The 23903-nt window shown below is 45.0% G+C and overlaps 1 protein-coding gene across 1 annotated transcript in view; it reads left to right on the top strand.

The window, feature by feature from the left end:
* The window catches only part of MAP2K1 (mitogen-activated protein kinase kinase 1), a 44610-nt gene that overhangs the window by 1876 nt on the left and 18831 nt on the right, over nucleotides 1–23903 (top strand). The window contains exons 2-5 of the mRNA XM_082198730.1: nucleotides 14753–14963; nucleotides 15805–15951; nucleotides 20497–20574; nucleotides 21619–21670. Of these exons, the coding sequence (XP_082054856.1) occupies nucleotides 14753–14963; nucleotides 15805–15951; nucleotides 20497–20574; nucleotides 21619–21670 (488 nt within the window). The remainder of the gene's footprint in view (nucleotides 1–14752; nucleotides 14964–15804; nucleotides 15952–20496; nucleotides 20575–21618; nucleotides 21671–23903) is intronic.

Below are 23903 nucleotides of genomic sequence, written 5' to 3' on the forward strand. Positions count from 1 at the left end.
CACTTTCAGGACCGACAGGAAATTTTTGGGGGCGTGCTAATTGGAATTTATCAGCTGGCTTTTGTACTTTCTGAATGCTCTCTCATAGTCCCAGGGTCAAAAAGCTTATAAACCTACATTTAGAAATGCAAGGTTAAAAGTAAAAATGCAATTTTGAAAGTATGTACTTTTATACAGTTTTCCTTTAGTTTTTCTTAATCACAGATTGATATAGAAACCGTACACAACAGAACCATGCAAAAGTGACACTGCCCAGAAATGGATTGATTTTTTCCTTTCCTAAAGTGAGAGTTCTGCTGTTGATTTGTCAGGGTCCTGTAATCCTTTTCCATTTTTCATAAATGTGGGTCATAACCACCCACATGATGTTTTTACATCCACGAGTCCATTTTTTAATGATTCCTGTATATGTAGAAAAATGTTTGCCATTGGATATCCACATGACTCTTTGAAGTGAGAGGCTCCCCTCAGAAAGGTAGATTTTTCTTCTTTCTTATTTATTTGTAAATGTCCATCTCTATCACCATATCATAAACTATCCAGGCATTTTTCAATGTGAAAACATACAATACCATTTTAAAATGAGAGAGATTCATCAAGGTGACTGGCTATTCAAAATAAAAATTAAACTGCTGCAAATAACAATATTTACTTTAAAAATCCACATGGATGGATGGACAGACCTTTTCTGGTGTGCCATTTCCCCCTTCAGAATACTTCCACAAGCAATCGCAGTGGCAAAAATTGTGCTAAGGTCAATGGAACAATGAATCAGTCTTCTGGAAATGGTCAAATGCCATTGAGAATTGAACGCAGGTTCTGACTCAAACCGTGTGCAAACTCAGGCTGCTAAGTAAGCTTAGCAGAGCTGAGGTAAAAAGGCTAGGACCTCTTTATCAGTTAGTTACTAGGGTAGGATGAGGAAGTAGAAGGCAAAAGTAGGTTTCACAATGAAGGAAGGAAGTGCTGAGCTTCTGTAAGAAGCTGGTGCTAATTTAACATTCTTAAATGGTCTGTAGTCATGGGAGATGTTTGGGATGGCCAAGTTTCCAAATGTCAGCAAATTGTTCAGGATGGTGAAAACCCAAGCGGAATCTGGAAAGCTCTAGGACGATCTGCCTATATTGTATGAGTGGGTAACAAAATGGCAAATGAGGTTAAGTGTAAGTTAATTGCAAAGTGATGCGCGTTCAGATACACTGATGGGCTCTGGTGGTGCCTGACCTTGAAAGAGATATTGGGGACACGGTGGATAGCTCAGTGTGAGTGCCAATTTGGTACCCGGCTGAAATGAGTGAGACAAATTCTGTGCTGGGAAGTACAGTATTAGGAAGCGAGATGAAAACACACCTGGTGTCATTCTGCCTTGATGTAAATCTATGGCGCAGCTGTGTTTGGAATTCTGTGTGCAGTTCTTGTTGCCTGCTCTCATCTTAGTGCTAGAAAAAGGTGGAAAAGAGGGCAACCAATACCATCAAGAGGTTGGAGCACTTTTCCAATGCAGAAGGGCTAAATAATGTTGGACATATTAATTTGGGGGGAAACTAAACAGAAGTCGTAAGAGAGGTTTATAAAATGATATATTGTGTAGGATAGACTAGGTAGATACATGGAATGGATAGAGAAACACTTTTCTCAATTTCTTAGAACTTGCAGCCACCCAGCGTAAATGATATATAGCAGGTACGTCCAATGCAATCTACTCCCAGTGTAGTAAAACTGGCAGTGATCTACTCATTGTCATTGCCAATAGTTCTTGAGCTTTTTTGGGGGGGGGGCAGAGTTAGTTGTTTTTAGGAAGGGAATACCACACTTGTTGACAGAGGATAAACAAGCTGTCTTAGCAACAATGCTAATTAGCGCTGGGGGCAGGGAGCGTGGAGATCGCTCTCAGGAGCAACTGGGCAAACACTTTCAAATATCCCGCAATCAACCTGGGACACCCCGGCAATCTACCTGTTGATCGTGGCCGACCTGTTGGACATTGCTGATATATAGTATCTTTTTATGCATTATGTCAACCTGGAAAATGCTGGTGTGGAATGTATAACAGAGACCTGGTTTGCTTAAGGGGTTCAGGCTGAGCCTCTCAGATTGGGGTGCCACATGAGCCTTTGCTTGAGTGTTGAAGAGGTGGGGTTTCTATAGCCCATCTCCTTTGTCAGATGCCCACTTCAGGAATTGTTTGGTTCTGAGTGTCTGTAATTGTCGTTGTTGTTACATATTTATTTGTACCCCACCTTTCCCCCGATGGGACTCAAGGCAGCTTACAGATAAAAGCTAGAGTCGCTTAAAACATAGGAAAAACAATAATTAAAAAGCAATTAATAATAGACTTAAAACTATATACATATATAAAATCGTGATTAAAACTTACAAACGGTTACAATAAAAATAGCACGTCAGAAGCCGTTTCATTAAAAACAGTCAATTCCAAAAGCCTATGGGAACAAGGAGGTTTTCACCTGCTGGTGGAAGGAGAACAAGGAGGGAACCAGTCTAGCTTTTGCAGGACTCTCTAGTTCCAGAGTCTGGGAGCAGCCACCAAGAAGGCCCTTTTCTGCGTTCCTACAAAGCGTGGCAGTCTGTGGGTACTAGTAATGACTGTTGTCATGGACAAATCACTATTTGATCAGGTCTGGGCTGTCTGCTGCAATTAAGCTCCATAGATGTGGAGGACCAGTTTTGATGGTTTGACCCTGAAGACTGGTAGACCCTCAGAACTTCCCACAGATTTGGCCAGCAGTCTTACCGAGGCTGTAGCCTACCCCTGAATCAGGAGGTGACCTGGGCCATTGAGATGACTGCTTCCTAATGTTATTGGCCAAGCCATAGAGTCAATTTAACTTTTTGGGTTTTAGCTCTGCACCATATCAATGAAACTGCAAGGTTGACTGTTGGAGAGCAGATGGTGGAAAACTCAAAGGGAATATGATCAAGCACAGATTGGAGCCCATTTTAGAGCTTATACTACTGTTGTGAAGAAAGCTCACTTCACCACCACCATTGCTTCTGCACAATGCCAGCAAATGCAGCTCTTCTCAGTGGTGAAAGGCCTGTGCTGCAGAGGCCCAATGGATCAACCTGTTTAACTCTCAAAGGCCCATAGGTGCCTTCTGCGGATGAGATCACTCATGTCAGCTCTGGCATAGTTTTGACAGAATCTGAGAAAGATACAGCTAGAACACTGTCTGGCCCTGTTATGAATTATTTTTAGCTTGAACAGCCTGAGGATGTTGATAAGTTGCTTAGAGGGTTGAGACACCGTGCTTGCTTGTTGGATCCCTACCTTTCCTAGCTGATAAAATTAGCCAGTGCCAGGTTAACAATCAGAGGAGGTAAATGCTATTTTGCTACTGGTGTGAAGATGTTGGAGGGCTGGCCCTGCATTTTAACTTGCCAGATTTGTGACCACCACACCAATGCTGCCTTTTAAAAATCATTTTCACGGTATGCTTCATTCAGGAGGGAAAGAAAGTATTTTTCGTTCTTTAAACCAGCCTTTCCCAATCTGGTGTACAGCGGGCTGCTGAGGAGTTGTAGTCCAAAATGTCTGAAGGGCACCAGGTTGGGGAAGGCTGCTTAGTAGGAATATGTTGATTTTATTTGGATAGCTTTAATTATGCAACTCAGAGTTGGTAACGCCAGAGATAAAATGAGGCCAGCTCCTAACGTCTCCTTTCTGTGTTGGTACTGCTCTATTATATAACCTTTTTGTTGTTGCTCTCAACATTATTTTGTTCTTAATGCTTTTGCTATGCACGTCTGTTCTTCTGTTCCTCCATAAATATAATTTTGTCTTAGATGGGAATTATGTGCCTTGCAAGCAGCTCTCAGAGAGGCAGCTATTACTTTAGAAGAGGCCTTGTGCTTCTGGCGAAGGGCAGGGGACTTGGGTGTAAGCAAGGTGGCCAACCTTGTGCCTTCCAGATGTAATTGGGCTGCAATTCGAAGCATCCTGGACCACTAACCATGGTAAGGTAAAGGGACCCCTGACCATTAGGTCCAGTCGTGGCCGACTCTGGGGTTGCGGCGCTCATCTCGCTTTATTGGCCGAGGGAGCCGGCGTACAGCTTCCGGGTCATGTGGCCAGCATGACTAAGCCACTTCTGGCGAACCAGAGCAGCGCACGGAAACGCCGTTTACCTTCCCACCAGAGCAGTACCTATTTATCTACTTGCACTTTGATGTGCTTTCGAACTGCTAGGTTGACAGGAGCAGGGACCGAGCAACGGGAGCTCACCCCATTGCGGGGATTCGAACCGCCAACCTTCTGATCAGCAAGTCCTAGGCTCTGTGGTTTAACCCACAGCACCACCCGCATCCCTACTAACCATGGTACATAGGACTATAAGGAGTTGTTTTCTGCCCGGTCAGATCACTGGTCAGTCTAGCTCATTGGTCTTCAGCTGGTGGGTCTGGACCCACTAGTTGGTTGCAATCAGTGTTAGAAACTCAGATATATAAGCTAATTGCCAACAGGCACCTTAAACCTGGGTTACATTTGCCAAAGCAGAATGTCTAGGCGCCATTTATTTTTACAATGAAATTTATTATATTTATTTATTTATTTCATTTCTGTACTGCTTTATACTTTAAAGAAAAACATCTCAAAGCGGTTCACAACACATTGAAACATCAAATGAAACAATCCAGAACAAAACAAATTCAAGGTTCAAGGAAAATATTTCAGATCCTTCTCTAAATGACATTTTGCTTTCCCCATATTTTGTTATATACTTAATTTATATAGCTGCCCCATAGCAGAAGTGCAATGGGAAGCCAATGTGGTGTAGTGGTTAGTGTGTCGTACTAGGACCTGGGAGATCAGGGTTCAAATCCCCACTCAGTCTGGAAGCTCACTGGGTGACCTTGGAGTCAGTCACAGCCCCTTAATCTACCTCACAGGGTCGTTGTAGGGAGTAACTGAGGAGGGGGGTGAACCATGTACTCCTTGGGGAAAAAAGGTGGGCTATCAATGCAATAAATAAGCTGCTCTGTTTACCTGCTTAAGAAGGTGGGAGTGGCCAGCCAGATGGAGATGTCAGTCGCAAACCTGGCATCCAGAGATCTCCACATGGTTGCAACTGGAGCCATGTTAGTCACCCGTCACCTGGCTAATTTAAAACATTGGTTGCAATTTGTTCCCAGCCGGATCACAACAAGAGCACACTACCTCCCTGTGAGTACATGGTAGAAGATTAAGATATGGGTTAAAAGTGGGTCCTGGGTATGAAAAGGTTGGTGATACGGTACCTGATCTAGCTCAGTAGCATACACACTGACTGGCAGCATCTCTCCAGGATTTCAGGCAGGAGACACTCCCAGCTTTATCTGGAAATGGTGAGGATTGAACCTGGGACCTTCTGCTTGCAAAGCAGACACTCTGTCACTGAGCTGTGGGTTAGCTCCTGCCCCTGGGAAGGTGGCTGGTGCTGATGGGAATTGCGGTTGAGTTACATCTAGTGAACACAGCTTTGGCTACTTCGGCATAAACCATTGTTCCAATGATCTATTAATGCAGCTCCCCCTCTGGAATGCCTCTCTGAGGTTGTCAATTTCACTTTCTTCAAATCTACCCTGAAAACCCACGTTTGTGTGCAAAGCCTTGGGCATCACCCCTCATACTGTAACAAAGCCTGTATAACTGCAATAGCCACACATTCTCACTCTGTTTATGCCCTGCCTCCATTTCCTCCCTGTTTTGTCCGTTGTGTCTGTTTCTAGACTGTAATCCCCTTGGGGCACTGACCTGTCCTTTTGTGCACGGATAACAATATATATAGGCAATTATGTATGCATGTGTATCTTTCATTTATATTGTGTCTTTCCTCCAGAAAAGTACAAATCATTTTATCACAGTTATTTATGCCAGCATACAAATCCTCTTAAGTAGCATCAACGCAGTTGTTTTTTTTTAAAAAAAGAAGAAGAAGCTATAAGGTTCCCTTAGCTTTTTATCCTCACAACACCCCTGTGAGGCTGGAGATGCTGAGAGATTGTGACCCACCCATAGCTGCTATAGCTGCTTAGTGGGCTTTGTGGCTGTGTGAACATGGGTCTTCTTAATCCCTAGTGAGGGGAGGAGAGAGAGAGAGAGAGAGAGAGAGAGAGAGAGAGAGAGATACCTGCCCTGAGGTTAACACACCGTGCATCTGATAGAATGTACTTTAGTTCATAGAAAGCTTATGCTTATAATACATTGGTTAATTCTTCAGGTGCCAAATGAGTCCATTTAGTAAAATGACAGTCTCTCTCTTTTTACATCTCCTGTCTCTAAAATGGCCTCACTTACATTTTTGTCTTCTAAGTGCTTATTGCTTTGGGGGGGGGAAATCCATCTAGTTTGTTTAAAACAGTCTCCTTTCCCCTTCCCTACTGATAATATGTTAACCAGTCCACCCTGGTTGTGAAAGGGTGTACTTTACGAGCCGGGCATTATGAATTTAGCATAATTCCAAGCTAATGGCAGAACTGTTTGTTATTAAATGCACTTTTCAAATCCACCTTAAATCCCTATTCAGTTCCAAGCACAGATTGGCAGGCCAGCTTCCCAATCTACCCCCAGGAGAAATAAAATACTCTCATCAGTGTCCATTTTAATTATAAAGAGCTAGGTAGAAATGTACAAGGGAAAGTGTGTAGGCAGTGTTTCTTAACCCTTGTATGTGTTGCCACATGAGAGTCTTTAAAAATGAAATTTATGAGCAATTAATTACTGTATGTTGGTGATGATGCAAAAAAAAGAAAAGAAAAAAAAAAGAAAAAAGGAGGGGGAATCACCTCCAGGCATCATTCACCAAGGTAACCTCTAAGACAAGTTCTGGATTCTGGGAGCATGTTGCTTCCCTTGGGTGCAAGGGTTCCTGTGTTCAACCTGCAGGCAAGGCCATTCATGGAATAATTGAATTGTAGATTTGGAAGGGACCACAAGGGTCATCTAGTCCAACCCTCTGCAGTGCAGGAATCTTTTACCCAGGGCTCGAACCCATGACCCTGAGATTAAGTGTCTCACGCTGTACAGACTGAGAAAAGATTTGTGTTTTGATATTTGGATATAAAATGATGCGAACCATTTTGATGTGTTTTCATGTTGTTAAATTGCACTGGAAGGAAATCCACTGATGAGAGATAAGTGCACATTTTTAGATACAGAGGACCAGTGTTAGAAACTGAGATATGAAAGCTAGGAGCTAAATGGCACCTTAAACCTAGGTTATGGGTGCAGCAACGGAATGTCTAGGCACACTTTTTTATAACAAGAATGCAAAGCTGAAAATGAATGGACTGCAACTGAAATATTATGTTCATTTTTCACATGGTCTAGTTCTTCCCCTGCCCCACCCCCTTATATTTTTATGAGGGTCCCTTCTCCAGTCTTCAGAGAGTAGCTGGAAATGGGGAGCAGAAAAAGATCCTCCTTTCCTTCCACTCTGCAGTTTTTATCTGAAATCTTAGGCGCAGTACTGCGCCCAGAGCTCAGAAACTGCTTGAGCTAATGACATTCCCTGTCGCAAAATACGCCTAGAACAATGGGAGTTTTGAACATTGCAGAGGACCTTTTAGGAAGCGTCGGAGCATCCTGATATAGCACATGCTTTGCATTCGTGAGATTTCACCCCAGTATCTCCAGGTAGGACTGGGAAGGTCTGAACCCTTGAAGGGCCAGTGTAGGCAGTGCTGGGCCAGGTAGCAAAACAGTTTGACTCAGGATGAGGCAGTGCAAAGAGCAGGGGTCAGCTGACCCTCCAGGGATGTGAGGGCACATGTAGAGTTTTTAAAGAGTGTTGCAGGTGTGGGCAGCTGCAGAAAGTTGCAAGTGCAATCCTGCAGTGTGCATCTCTGTTGTCATTTTTTTATTTTTACTCACACATAACACACACACACAGAGTGTGGTAGGTCCAGGCTGCTCTACCCACTTCCAGCTCAGGGAAAGTGACTGATAAGTGTGAGGGAAGTCTTTCTGCAGCGGGTAAAAGATTGCCTTCGCCCAGCATTCTCTTCCACTCCTGGCAGCAGACAGACAGATGCTTCTGGAAACTCCACAGCAGGACCCCAAAGCAGCAACCTCCCCATTGCTGGTGGTATTTTCCTGACATCTGGTATGCTTTGGTTTCTCTTGTGGCTAATTTCTCTGGCCAGAAACCACTTTCCTTTGGCAAAACCTCTTCTGCGGTGCTGGCTTCTGTCGGCTCCAGAAGATTCCGTTCCGTTTTTATTGACATGCTAAGGCAGCCTTGCCAACCTGGTGCCCCTCAGATGTTTGGGGCTGATGGGAGTTGTCATCCCAAACACCTGGGGGGCACCAGGTTGGCAAAAGGCAGCACCAAAGACTTTGACTGAGTCTGTCAGGAAGGGAATCACTCCTTGTGCAAGTGCTTTCTGATTAATGTTATTATTGGAACTGAATGGTGAACTTTCCCCCTGCCTTCCAAGCGGGCAAATTTCCCTTCCTTCCTCCCCCCCAGCCACAAAAGGGTTGCATCCGAGGACACGTTGACTCCGAGAACCGCATGCCAAAAGTCTTTGCTGGCTGTTACCCTGCAGCAAAGCAGCAGCTGTTCGAAGGGGGAAAGGGACCATTTGCCGCTCAGAAATTTTTAGCAAACATCTGCTCTCGGATGGATGGAAGGTCTCTCTCCTACTCACAGCCCTGTCTGAACAGGAAAAGAGCAAATTCCTTTGGAACGTTGTTGGCTGGCATTCCTCAGTGACTGTGACACGATTTATGGCCTCTCTGAGAGATTTCATCACTTCTTAGACATTCCATCAGGAGTGTGTGTGTGCGCGCACGCACTAATGTCAGGGGCAAGGAGGGCTCCAGGAAGCTGATTAGCTTAATCTTCAATCTCTGGAGGAGATTCTCCTGCGAAACAGGTCTGGGGGGGAAATGCTTCAAATTCCTAGGAACCAAAATGAAAACGTTAAAGAGTCAGCTGTATATCGTCAGAGAAGACATTTAAATGCTTACATGCTAGTGTAGTGGATTTTCTGCAGTTAAACACTACAGTTGTGATAGAATTGTAGAGTTGGAAGGGATCCTGAGTAGGAATATGCAGCCGGGACCGAACCTGCAACCTTGGCGTTATCAGCACCATGCTCTAACCAACGGAGCTGTCCAGATGGTAATGTTCAAGACAGCTTTTATTTGGTCGCAACAGTGGTTGCTGGGGAATCAACAAGAGTTGAGTCCACAGGCCTATAATTTATAAAGGCTCATATAGAGGCATTCCATTCCCTTGCCTTAGCTTGATGCAGGTGTAGAAATTAAGCAATATTCTTGGAGGGAAAGCATGCCTGCATTATCAGAGCTTGGGTGCCTGATTCAGCAGAAAGAATTCAGTGCCTGCTTTCTATCAAGCTGGTCCAAGTCTGAGATTTTTCCTGCACAAACCTTCTTGACACTTACAATAAGCAGATTCTCCTTTTTACAGGTCTTCTTCTTCTTTGGTGATTACTCGTAGCTGAGTAAGATTGTCTTCCATAAACACGGTTTTAGCAATGAGTCCATAAGTGACTGTGGAGGCCAATTCTGGACCCACACGTCCTTCCACAGTAGGGACATTGGTTTCCAGGTGGGAGTTGATCACGGTGTGGATTTGCCAAGCGTGCCTTCCTCTTAGCACGTTTCTCCCTTGCGTTCTGAGTTTGAGTGTCTTCAAAGTCCATGACACCTTTGGTAAAGGCTGTTTTCCAACTGGAGCGCTCGCAGGCCAGTTTTTCCCAGTTGTCTGTGTTTATACTACATTTTTTTAGATTTGCCTTGAGACAGTCTTTAAACCTATCAATCTGTTCATCAATACAGTGGTACCTCGGGTTACATACGCTTCAGGTTACATACGCTTCAGGTTACAGAATCCGTTAACCCAGAAATAGTACCCAGAAATAGGTTAAGAACTTTGCATCAGGATAAGAACAAAAATCGTGCTCCGGCGGCACGGCGGCAGCAGGAGGCCCCATTAGCTAAAGTGGTGCTTCAGGTTAAGAACAGTTTCTGGTTAAGAACGGACCTCTGGAACAAATTAAGTACTTAACCCGAGGTACCACTGTACTGCACTAGCATCAAAAATGTCAGAGCCTGAGTAGGCCCTGCTTGCCTGCCTGCCTGCCCCTGCTTGCTTCTAGGTGATAGCACAGCCTAGGGAACTGCGTTGCTGCTGTGTGCACCCAGATGGATGGGGGGAGAGGGCCCTGGAGGAGGAGGAGAAGGAGGTGGTCCCAGGAGAGCCTTGGTGCTTATGTGGGACTTGCTCAGCTGGTGGCTATTCTGCAAAGTGATTTTTTTTCAGGTAGTGGTGCCAGTACAGCTCCTTGTCAAGGGTGCCAGGAATGCCAGTGAAGAGGACCAGGAAGCGAAAGATCCATCTGTGTCTGAGATCCTTGAGGGCTGCTGCCAGTCAGATAGTACCCTGGTATAAAGGAGTTTCCCAGGCTCCTCAAGGCTGAGCTGCCTTCTGTTATTTCTTGAGATGCTGCTCTTGAAAAGCAATTAAAAAAAATACTTTGCCCTCTTGTTTCAGCCACCGTGTGGAAGCGAGCATGTATTGCTTTTCAAGATGTATGGAGCTGTCTGCAGAATTTCAGTTTTCACTCTCCCGCACCAGCAATTTCCCCAGTTGCAATTGTTCATGCAAATTGTACTGTCAAACACCTCCTACCTTTTCAAAAACAGACAGGTGCGTAGGTGCTTTAGATGAGCACTCGTGCCTTTGCGCCTGTACCCCCGAATCTGTGTCAGTAGATATGAAACGCAGCTAGACATGATACGATTCATGCAATTAACCATGACAATGGTTATATATACCGTATCTTTAAAGAGCAAACTGCAGGCATGATGTAAAATTGACCACAAGAGGCAGTGATGGCCACCTGCTTGTATGGCCACTCAAGGAGGATATCTTATGGAAGCCAGGGGAAAGGGTTTGTGGTTAGGGAGAAGTGTGGTCCAGAGAGAGTTCTAGGGACCAGGATTTGATCCCTGAGGGTCCCCACCCATGGCCTAGCATGTTGTTCTAACTGTTGAATAACAAAGGCATAAATGGGAAAGGTCTGTTTTGCTTCTTATCTGGAGTGGGTGGGCAGTAATCTGCTTAGGCCCTTAGAAGGGTTTGTTTAATTGTGGAATTTGTGGAATGCAAGTTCAGCACAAGAACCACGTGGCTGCCCCCCCCCCCAATAACTTACAGTTTGTTTGATTTCATAAGTGCACATATTATCTGTAAATAAATTCACATTCTGACCTGGAATTGCGAATGGTGCTGGCAGTTTTTCTTGCATGGCTCTTGTCATTTGTCCAGGATATTCTGTCTCTGGCACCACCTGATCCTTTGCTGTGGAAGCTCCCGGGTCCTAGCTCAGCTGGCTCTGAGCCAAGGAGTTCAGCTGACCAGGTGGGCCCTGCCAGCGGAAGCGTGAGCTGCTTATTCTGCTCTCCTGCCCTGTCAGAAAACTTCCAGGGCAGGAAGTGAATAATCAGATTGCACTGACATGCAAATATTTACTGCCCTGCGATAAGGCAAGTGCTCTGCTCCTCCTCTTAATGAGAGCAGCTTCTAATTTTGTTTTCTGACTGTTGGCATAAAGAGGCAGAAGGCAGCTGTTTCCACCTGTGCCTCTTCTTGTTTTTAGCTGATGCATCAGTTGTTTTGCAGGGGCTGTGAGAGAGGAACTCTGTTTCTTTGTTTTAATTGGGGGGGGGTTGGCTAGGAAAACACAATCCTCTTGCATTCTTTGTGTCCCAGGCCTGAAACAGATGCAGATTTCCTGTTTCAGGAGATGTTCGGTTTCCCGTCTTTCTGTTGTAACAGGAGGAGAAGCATGTGGCAGGTGGAACAAGGCTATTATAGGCATTTCATATATGTTGCATAAACCCTACCATTCTGTGCCATTGCGTAGAATGCAATTACTCCCTTTTTGTTTGTGAAATGTGCTGGTCTGCAAACTTGGGAAACACATGTTGGCCGTTGTAGCTTACAACCGATTTGCCGCTACTGGGTTCACTTCTGACCATAGCTGTCAACTTACAGATTTGAAAATAAGGGACCAGCAGCCTCGAAAATAAGGGATCAGCAGCCCAAATAAGGGATTTTGCTTACTGGGCTCCTCACGATGCGCCCCTGAGGGGGAAAAGGGAGAGACAGAGACGCGGCAGCTCGTGCGCACGCTCTCTCACCCGGCGGAGGACCCCGAGCCGCTGCTTCCCTCCCGAGCTGGGCGAGCATGAAACCCGGGGAAATTAAGGGACATCATCAATAAGGGACAGCAGCGGGACATGGCGCTGGGATAAGGGACTTTCCTGCCAAAATAAGGGACGGTTGACAGCTATGCTTCTGACCAGAAGTTAGCTAGCTACTAGTCATGACAACTGAACAGGGACAGCCACACTGAAAGCCCTGCTCGGAGTTATTGTGGATTGGGTTTCTGAGATCTTTGGGACTTTTATTTATTTATTTTATTTCACAACCTGTAATAAAACCTCAAAGCAGCTTACAAAAAGGAGAAGCTCTCTTGCAGACCACAGTGAGGAAGCCCATTTGCTGGGTTTCACAATTGGGGAGAATGCTGTTGGACTCTGGTCCTGCCTGCAGGTTTCTCCCATTGGGGCATCTGGTTGGCCACTGTAGGAACAGGATGCTGGACTAGATGGGCTTTGGCTTGATCTAGAAGGTAGATTAAGAGGCTGTGACTGACTCCAAGGCCACCCAGTGAGCTTCCTGAATGGGGGTTTGAACCCTGATCTCCCAGGTCCTAGTCCGACACTCTAACCACTACACCACATTGGCTTCCCATAGTACTTTTGCTATGGAGCAGCTATATAAATTAAGTAGGTAATGAAATATGGGGAAAGCAAATTGTCACTTAGAGAAGGATCTGAAATATTTTCCTTGAAGCTGGAATTTGTTTTATTCTGGATTGTTTTATCTGATGTTTTAGTGTGTTGTAAAACCACTTTGAGATTTTTTCTTTAAAACATAAAGCGGTATAGAAATGAAATTAATAATAATAATGATGATGATGATGATAACAACAACAAGAACAATCATATTTCATTGTAAAAATAAATGGCACCTAGACATTCCATTCTGGTGGCCATAACCCAGGTTTAAGATGCCTTTTGGCAATTAGCTTATAGATCTGAGTTTCTAACACTGATAGTTCCGCACGTGTAGACAGATTCAGCCCTTGCTTAGCCACATCCTCTTCATTTGAGCATAGTTCTTTGTTGATACATCCTCCAAACTTCATGGAGGAAGGGAAATGCAAGCTGGCTGCTGTTTCGTTGCTGGTAGGACTCACTTGGGTGCTTAGCAAATCAAGTGGCTTTTAGATCAGTGTTGTACTTGGTAAAAGGGAGTCAGTTCAAATTCAGCAGGAAATGACTTGAAGCAACCAGAGGTATCAGCGATCGGTGTGGACTCTGGAAGGGAAGCTGCCCTCTTGTGTTTCCTTGGTTTTCCTTTCCTTTCAGTGAACAGACACGTTTTATTTATGTGGGAAGGGTGGGCGAGGGAGAAGCGCAAGCAAGAAGCTTCCATGCAGCGTGCCCATGGTTATGTAATTGCCTTTGAATTGGCACAGATACGCATCTGAAATATTTACACAAGCTCTGCAGGGTATGATTGCACGTTCTATCCGTCCCCCTCATTCAATCCGAGAACCCTTTCTGCAGAGGTAGTGATTGCTCACTGGAACATGAGTTAGCACTGCTGAGTCAACGGGGCCACATGGACAATGGAAGTGTTGAGTCAAAGATTAACTCGGTTTCCTGTCCCAAAGGGGTGGCTGGCTTGAATCCATCTAGATGTTCTTATGCACAGACATTTCCTTTTCCCGTTCATGTTGCATCCGCCACCACCAAACATGCAAGTTCTGCATGTGCTCCAGTTCTGGGGAGGGGAAAGGAGGCAAGCAGAATGTGGTATTGGGTTCAGCTGGTTTTCAGATTCCTGACAATTTCAGCTTTCGGTTAAAAAGAGAGGTAAAGTCTCTGGGTCTTATGGTTGCAGATAGGTGCTTGGAAGCGCGTTGGCAAGAGCTTCCGAAATCTCTGAAACTTGCAGGGAGTGAGGTGACTAAAGAGGATTTCTAGAATGTGTGTGTTTTCAGTATCCCGCTAAGATATTTGCCCCTCCCTGTGACTAGCAAAACCACAATACATTCTGCAAAATAGTAAAACTGAGTAACAAATGTATAAAATCAGAGAAATTGTGCCGATTTCCATGGCACACGTGACGAGAGAAACAGAATTGCACTTCCTGTGGTGCAGAATTCAGATGACCTGGCTTAGAATGTTGATGTTTCTGGCAAGGAATCTACACAGCTCTCATTTTGACTTAGAATCCTAAACAGTTGGAGCCCTGCATACCTTGTTCCAAGGGCTCGTGGAATGCCTTTTCTGTGGCTGTGCCACAATTGTGGAGTGTCTTTCCCTTGAGATGAGGATTCATCCAAGTCCCAACCTCAGCATTTCCCTGAGCCATTCTGAGACTGGTGCAGTGTATATTTTGCAATACTGTGCTAAGGAGGAGTGGGATTGGTTCTGAGCCACAGATCAGGGGGTACTGCTAATGCTTCTGTTCTACAGCAACTGCCACCAGAGGCAATTGCCTCACTCTTCCTAATGGTAGAGCTGGCCCTGCTGAATTGCGTTGGCTCCTCCTTCTCCACTTTCTCATTTAGCAGTGTCTGTGAATGTGACTCGAGTTCAGTTAATGGCTATTTCTTTGCCTTTTCTCTCTCTTTCTCCTTCCAGGACAAATTTGGAAGCCCTCCAAAAAAAGTTGGAAGAGTTAGAACTTGATGAGCAGCAGCGAAAACGCCTTGAGGCCTTCCTTACCCAGAAACAAAAAGTTGGGGAGCTAAAGGACGATGACTTTGAGAAAATAAGCGAGCTGGGTGCAGGAAATGGCGGGGTGGTCTTCAAAGTCTCGCACAAACCTTCTGGCCTCATTATGGCAAGGAAGGTGAGCATTGTTACTGACCTTATAGGCCAGCCCTTCCCCAACCTGGTGCCCTCCAGCAGTTTTTGGACTACAACTCCCATCAATCCCAGCATAATCCAGCACAGGATGAGGAAAGCTGTTTTGGCTAGCTTCCCATTGACAAATTTGCCCATTCTGTAGTTTTATTTATAATTTATTTTATTTAAAAGCACCTACATATAAACTGATTAATATTTAAAAATCTCTAAGTAACGTATAAAAACAATAAACAGTATGACTAAAACAAAAATACAACATAAAACCAGTAAAACAGTAGTACAAATTTAGTTTAAACCAAATAAAATCGGGAATTTGGGGAAATGAAACAAATAAAAACTAGGAATCCCAAAGGAGCCCGGGGAAGCAATATATAAAAACATGTATTATTATTATTATTATTATTATTATTATTATTATTATTATTATTAATTCAGTACAAACTTAAAATAAAATAAATGCATGTAAAAAGCAATAAAATACCCACATAGTTACTTATTTCACAGTTGCCATAGCCAGTTTCTACCACCTGGCAAATTCTTGAGTAAAAGTCTAGTATGTTTTTGGTACGCATCCACAGAGATCAATCAGTACAGCCCATACTTCTGGGAGGAGGATGTTCAGATCACAGGTGTTATCCTCTGTGGCTTCTAACATTCAGACTTCACAAGAGATTCCTCCATGAAATGCAGCTTTGTAGCTCTTAGGGTCAATCTGTGTTTGGTATGTCATGACTTTTCTGCCTTCGTGCAGCACACCCTGCATCTGGGGTATGCTTATTTTCTTTTAAATGCCCCGGAAACTTATGGCAATTATCATTTTGCAGTTAATTCACCTGGAGATCAAGCCGGCAATCCGGAACCAGATCATCCGTGAGCTACAGGTCTTGCATGAATGTAATTCTCCCTATATTGTGGGCTTTTATGGAGCATTTTACAGCGACGGTGAGATCAGCATCTGCATGGAACACATGGTAAGTATGCCTTTTCTCCTCCCTCCCCCCCAGCCTTTGGGCTCCTTCCCTGATTACGGCTTCCCCATTGTGTGTCTTCATGGAGAAGTGGATAGCTCAGTTGGTAAAGCATGAGACTCTTTAAGCTCAGGGTCGTGGGTTTGAGCCCCACATTGGGCGAAATATTCCTGCATTGCAGGGCATTGGACTTGAATGACCCTTGTGGTCCCTTCCAACTGTACAATTCCATGAGGTTGAATACAGAAAAGCTATTTGTGCATTCTCAAAGTACCAGAATTTTGGGTCCTCACCCGGCAGGGTTAAGGCACACAACATGATGCTTTGTGTGATTAACTCATAGAACTCATTTACACCAAACACCGAACTGTTTTGGTTAATCAGAGGCAGATAAGAACAGCCTTGCTGGATCAGGTCCAAGGAGGCTCACCTAGCCCAGAATCCAGTTCTTGCATTGGTCAGCCAGATTGGTCACCCAAAGGGAAGCAGACAAACAGGATCCAAGTGCAACAGCATTTTCCCAACTTGTGAATGCCAGCATTTGGTGTATGCTTCTGACAGTAGAGATGGAACAGAGCCATCATGACTTGTAGGCCATATCCACTGCTAGACCTACTCAGCATAGACCCATTGAAATGAATTAACATGACAAACTTGGGGGGGATGAATGTCAGGATCTGCTCTTGAATAGGGCTATCACTGGGTGCATCCCTATAACTTCCTTTCCCATGGATTTGTCTGATCACTTCTGAAAGTCATCCAAGGAGTGCTTTAACTGTGTGTCCTGCTCAAGAGCTTCATCAGAGCTCTTGGTGGCTATTGGATGGAAGCACAGCTTCTGTATGGAAGGACCTGTGACTAAGAGGTAGGAATACAGGAATCTGACTCAGGCCATTGGTCCTTCTTACCTCAGTGTTGTCAGCTCTGATTGGCAGCTATTCTCCGGAGTTTCAGACATGAGTCTTCGCCTGTCCTCCCTGGGAAAGCTGGGGATTGAACCTGAGGCCTTCTGCATGCAGCGCAAGTGCTCTGTTACTGAGCTATGGCCCCTCCTGTAGAGACAGTTGTAGGATTTACTGCTCTTTCTAAGACGAGTTCTTCCTTGTGTGTGCCCTACCCAAACAGAAAAATATAAACTATGAGCTTCACCCTAAATACAAATCTACGTAGTATCTCTTCCATACTGCTCCACTTCACCTTGTATTTTTATTTCGTATTCACTGCTGCATTTGCCGTTCTCACCTATAGGGAAATAAACAGTGAGCATGGGCTGCCTGGGGACGCGGGTGGCGCTGTGGGTTAATCCACAGAGCCTAGGACTTGCCGATCAGAAGGTCAGCGGTTCGAATCCCCGTGACAGGGTGAGCTCCTGTTGCTCAGTCCCTGCTCCTGCCAACCTAGCAGTTCGAAAACACGTCAAAGTGCAAGTAGATAAATAGGCGGGAAGGTAAACAGTGTTTCCGTGCACTGCTCTGGTTCACCCAGAAGCGGCTTAGTCATGCTGGGCACATGACCGGAAGCTGTATGCCGGCTCCTTCGGCCAATAAAGCGAGATGAGCGCCGCAACCCCAGAGTCGGTCACGACTGGACCTAATAGTCAGGGGTCACTTTACCTTTATGGGCTGCCTGGGGTTGCTCCCGTCTTCCATTTTTTAACAAAACTAGAAAGTTCCCCCTCCATTCTCTCTCTCTCTCTCTCTCCCTCCCCTCCCTCTCCCCCAATGTTTCAGGTTTAACATTATTTAACTATTTAACATTTATTTTCACTCTGATAGAGAGAAAAAAATGACACTTTGCTCTCGACATCTGTCAGCCTTTGTCAAGCCAGATGGAACCCCTAGTTTTAGAGCACTAGTCCCCCCCCTCCATTAAAGGTCAGTCATAACCCTCCCTCTCTTCAACCCCAGCGGAGGCATCGGAACAATTTCACATGTGTGACCAAATGTTGTTGTGCAGTATCCCCTCCCCCCAAAAAAAACCAAAGTCCCAGCTTTGGGGCTAAATGAAATGGTGCCTACAAAAATAGCTGGCATTCTGAGCGCCACGATGCATCGTTATTTCTGTCCTACTCTAACAGAAGTCTTTGTTTTATTTGCCCTTTCTGTTGCTAATGTTTCTTATGAAATGAGAAGGACATGAGTTGGTTTTTTTTATTCTATATTCGCAGAAAATACACTCTACAGGAAGAGCAGTGAATAACTTAAAATACAGTCATATCTCGGGTTAAATCTCCTTCAGGTTGAGCGTTTTGAGATTACGCTCCACGGCGACCCGGAAGTAACGGAACGCGTTACTTCAGGTTTCGCTGCTCGTGCATGCGCAGATGCTCAAAATGACATCATGTGCAGAAGCAGCGAAATGCGCAGATGCGCAGTCGTGTGTTGCGTTCCACTCAGGATGCGAATGGGGCTCCGGAATGGATCCCATTCGCATTCAGAGGTACCACTGTAAAGGTGTATGAGAAAGAGGGCAGGAGGTCAAAAGGACCCTTCCTGGCTGGTGAGTTTTGGGGGGTGTTTTTTGCAGATGTATCCTACAGCTACCTATCTACTTAGGGTTTCCCAAACATGGGTCTCCAGCTGTCATTGGACTACAACTCCCATCATCCCTAGCTAGCAGGAGCAGTGGTCAGGGATGGTGGGAACTGTAGTCCCAAAACAGCTGGAGACCCAAGTTTAGAAAACCCTGGCCTTATCTATATCCTACCTTTTCCCCCAGAGCCAGGACTCAAGTGGGCTTACAAAAATTAAAACAAATACACTTGAAAGAAATGTAGCTAAAAACATAAAAAGCTTATTAAGTAATTAATCTAGACATGGAATCAAAATGATATAAAAAGCATATCTAGTATTGCAGAATGATGATGATGATGATGATGATGATGATGGGGTCCCTTCCAACTCTACAATTCTGTGATTCTGTTCTATAAAATAACTTTATCATTCCGGTCACAATGACACTATCCAGATGAGGAGCTTTAAAGTGTCCCAGACCACCCAGCTTGCTCCTTGCTTGGGCAGCTTTTTTTTATCCCTGCGTCTCACCCACACTGTCTCTTCCTTAGAAGAAAGTTAGAGGGTTAGTAAATAAATTAACTGCAGAGACTGTTTGTCTCCTGTTAATCAAGCATTTCAGGAAGTCTGGAACACCACAAACCTCTCCACCACCCTGGAAACAGACGCTTCCCGGCTCTATTTGTGAAAATAATTAAAATAAAGATTTTGATTGGGGTTTTTTGTGTTTTGGAAGAGAGGTGGGCTCTTTTTAAAGCCTGTTATTTCCTCAAAATGGTTGTGCTTTGCAAAAAATAAATAAATTATTGTGACTTACACCGTTCCTCTCCCCTTCTGCCTCCAGCTCTTAGCAACAGCAGTATATATTTAACTTGGAAAGGGTGTGTTTGCGTTCTGTAACAGGCCCCGATAAGCAAAGGAAGAGATTTTCTTTTAAAGACTGATGTCTAAGGATAGCAGGCTTTCTGTGCTGCTTGGTTATGTCTTGCTTGCCTTCCTTGCTCCACCCGCCCCCCCAAAAACCCCCATGTTTTGGCAGGTCATGGGTGTCCCACTCCTTACCTAATTCTGCCTGACGGAAAAAGGTGTGCTCTGCTCACAGCTGTATAGAACTTCCATGTTCAAAGGCAGTATACCCTGGAAATGCTGAGGACCAGTGGGGAAGGGCTCCTGCTTTTGTGACCTGCTTGGACCTCTGGACAGGGGTGCCAGATATATGGGGCTCAAGGGGCTCCAGTCCCCCAATATTTGGGGGCAGGGGGCTGCACCCCCCCATATTGAGGGGGCCAACCCCTCAACCACTGCCGCTGGGCACCCTCCGCATGCCCCAGCCTCCGCCTGGCAACACAGCAGCTGACCCACGGCTGGGACGAGCAAGTGCAATGGCACCATCTCAGGGGTGGGAGACAAGTCGGTGTCCCTGCCTCTGGAAAACCCAACAGGCTGACATGCCGTTGGGAAAAGGATGTTAGAGGATGTTAGGCCCCTGCCCCATTTTGATGCAGCAGGGCTCTTGCATTCTCCAGCTGTGTGGTGACCAGTAACCTGCTGATTAATTTGTTTCGAAATGTGGAAGTAAGATAATGTGTTGTTAATTCAGCTGTAATCTTATGCAGTGCAAATTCTAGAGGGTGTGCAGGTAACAAGAGGGACACACCTGCCAATGTCCACACTTGGATAAATAATGGCTTTATGGCTCATAAACATGCTGGTGGGAAGGGGTTATGAACCTTAAATGTGTCATCTGAGTTCAGGGGTTAATGGGATGAGTTACAGGAAGTTGTGTGCCCTTTACATCCTCAAGTTGTGGGTAAGAAATTGCTCTGTGTGGCCTTCCTTTGTTCTCTCCTTTTGCAGAACTATTTGCCATTTGATTTCATCAAAAACATGGTCCAGCTGTTCCTTTTCTGCTATCAGATGTCAAGCTGCCTTTTTTCCTGCCCCCTTCAGGCCTTTCGGAGTGTCTTTGACACTTTGAGGATAAACATGATTAACGCTCTGAATGTTTAAACATGTTTTTTTCTTTTCTTAATAGGACGGCGGCTCCTTGGATCAAGTCCTGAAAAAGGCTGGCAGAATCCCCGAACAGATTCTGGGCAAAGTTAGCATTGCCGTAAGTATGTTGCTTTGGCATTCAAGCAAGTGGAATCGAAATGCAGTCGGTGATGGCAGGTCAAGTCCAGAAGGCAGAGACAGCTGGTTGAAAGTTTCTGCTTGAGGCAAACTGAAATGAGATGGACAGCTATGACTTGTGCTTCTAAATATATTGCTTTCCCCCTTTTAAATAGAAAGACACACTTGGCACAGGAAATATAGCCCATATAGAAGTCCCTTGTCACCAGAAGCCTTTAGTTGACTACTGCGGCAGCTTTTGGGTGGGACAGCCACTACAGTCACCCACAGAGAACTCATTTGTTGTGGTCTTGTATGTCCTTCCTGTTCCCCAGCGTGTGATGCAACTTGGGGTCAGAGGGCAGGCAGATGGGAGAGAGAGAAAAGTATGTGATGCAAGGAGAGACCCTCCCTTTCCTCCTTGCTGTCTCTGCATCTGTCTCCTCCACTTCAACCTTGGATGTTACCAACCCACTTAATAAAACAGCTTCCCAACCCCCCCTAAAGTTTATTTTGCTTATTCTTATTTATTAATTAAATTTGTATACTGCCCTTCATCCAAACACCACTTGCTCCCTGCTCCCGTTCTACCTAGCCTGAGAGGGCAGGGCCCTGACTGATTCAATCTACGAAAGCCAAGGCAGCTGAACCAAGGCAGAGAAAAGATTTTGGGGTTGGGGTATTGTTTAGGGGGTTCTGTTGCTATTATTATTGCCCTACTTGTTTAAAATGTTTTCAGCTGGTTTTTAACGGCTTCTTAGCTTGTGAGTTTTTATTTTGGGGCGTGTATGTTGCTTTTTAAAAATTAAATTAAAATTTTAAATTAAATTCTGCTGTATTCTGCTAGCAAGTGGAGCCAAATCTGAGGAGTTGTCCTGCAATTCTAAATTCATTTAAAGCACAATTCATACATGAAGGAAGAGCATTGCTGCTCCCCAATCAAGGAGAAATAATGCCATTTCCCCTTGTATTTTATGCAGTATATGGCTTTTCATTTCCGTTGCTATTTTTTTGTTTTAATTTAATCTTTTGGTTTTGGATGCAGGTCATAAAAGGTCTAACATACTTGAGAGAGAAGCATAAGATCATGCACAGAGGTAAGGATGCAATCTTCCTTCTTCACGATCAAGCATATTCTGCATTCGTCTATGCTTTTTAGCTTCATTTCCCTGTAGGTGTCTGTGAGGTTAGCTCATAGGATGATACTCGTCTAAGAGAAGACCCACTGAAATTAATGAACATGACTAAGTAAGGCTCATTAATTTTCAGTGGGTCTACTCTGAGGACAACTAGGGTTGAGCTCAGCCCATTCGGAGGAGTGTTAAAAGAATTTTAAGGTCTCAAATATAGAATAAATATTCATAAACGCACACGTATCTAAATATATGAACCATGTGTCTGAAATAGTATGGGAGAGCAATCCTGAAGCCATTTTGACTCTCCCAATAACCTCAAACCTGCAGTAAGAGAGGCAAATATGGAAAGCCTTCCCATTGTCTTTTCGCTTTCAAATCCTGTCTTAAGGGCATTTTTGTGTATGAATAGGATGAGCCTGTGACCTGGATTCAGGAACTAAAATATTAACCACCACAAAAGAATGGCCAGATTGCCCAGGTAGTGCAATCAGTGATCATTATCAGGTATCCTGGCAGACAGGGTTCCTGTTGTAGACCACCTCTTTCTGGGATGTATGTATGATATTTTTGGGGGTAGTCTTGGGCTAAAGGGTGGGCAACTTCAAACGTCTATATAAGGGCTTGTGCAGCATTGTTCAGGGTTCACCACCTTCCTGCATGTGGTGAGTGGGGACCATGTTGCAGCAGTTCCTTTAATAAAGATCAGGCATACTAGCCGCTTTACTTCTCAATATACTCTGGTTGGCCTCTGTTGTTTTCTCCTACCGGTAGGGAACCCAGTGTGGTACGTGATGGGTAGAGTTGTGGGTGTTGGCCAGGGAAACCTGGATGGGGCACCACTTTGGGGGAGGCTGACGGAGTTGTTGTGAGGATAAAATTGGGCTGGGCTGGGGTGGGAGAGCCAAGCCTGATCCCTTGGAGAAAAAGGCAGGGCACAAGCATAATCAATAAGCAAAAATAAACTTGATTTCAAGGTTCCTGGAGCCGGCCAGCTGCTTGAGGTTTGAAACAGGGTGTTGGACTTTGCGCCTGACCCCAGGAGGGCTGCTCTTGAATCCCAGTTACAAATTGTAAGGACATACTTTAGGCCCCATTTGCACTATATGCTTAGATCACTTATATCACATTATTAAAACATCATGGCTTCCCTGAAAGGATCCTGGGAACTGTAGGGGAATGGTCAGTTATTAGGGGACCCCTGACTTCCCTCATGCGGGTGGCGCTGTGGTCTAAACCACAGAGCCTAGGGCTTGCCGATCGGAAGGTCGGCAGTTTGAATCCCCGCAATGGGGTGAGCTCCCATTGTTCGGTCCCAGTTCCTGTCCACCTAGCAGTTCAAAAGCACGTCAAGTGCAAGTAGATAAATAGGTACCACTCTGGCAGGAAGGTAAATGGCGTTTCCGTGTGCTGCTCTGGTTCGCCAGAAGCAGCTTAGTCATGCTGGCCACATGTACGCCGGGTCCCTCGGCCAATAAAGTGAGATGAGCGCCGCAACGCCAAAGTCGGTCACGACTGGACCTAATGGTCAGGAGTCCCTTTACCTTTACCTAACTCCCCTCACAGAGCTGCCATTCCTAGAGTGGTTCAACAATCAATCCCTCTTCCCAGGGAACTCTGGGAATTGCTGCTCTATGAGGGGTCTCTGAACCAACTCTTACACCCTTAGCAAACTACCATTCCTATCATTCTTTGGGGGGAAGCATGACTGTTTGAAGTCTCTATGATAGTGCTTTAAATGCATAGTGCGGGTTGTTCCAGAAACACTTGTTTGCAGAGTTGTTTGCATGGTCAGTGGAGGGGGTGAGGAGACTGGGGCTTTGCATCATTTTATTATTTCCAAGGCCAACTTGCTGCTTCAGCCTTTCAAGGTTAAAAAGGTACCTACTGTACAATGTACGCATTTTAAAAAACCAATTCTCACCTTCAAATGCAGTGTGAATTTTGCCTCCTTTGTCAGCTCCCCAGTTCCTTAATAGCGTCCGTGTCCCAACATAACCCCTCCTTCCATAGATCCTCTGCAGCCAAGCACCCCTGGGGGTTTATAAACCTGGAGGAGGCTGTTTGCAAAAACCAATATTCCAAAGATGTGCTTGTGTCAACTTATTCTCTTCCTGACAGACATTATTGGATGTTCGGACGGTGGAAATCAATAAAACCAGAGAGCTCAGATAAATAGGAGATTAAAAGGCTAAGA

The sequence above is a fragment of the Podarcis vaucheri genome (genome assembly GCF_965113315.1).
Source record: "Podarcis vaucheri genome assembly, chromosome: 14".
Classification (NCBI taxonomy): Eukaryota; Metazoa; Chordata; class Lepidosauria; order Squamata; family Lacertidae; genus Podarcis; species Podarcis vaucheri.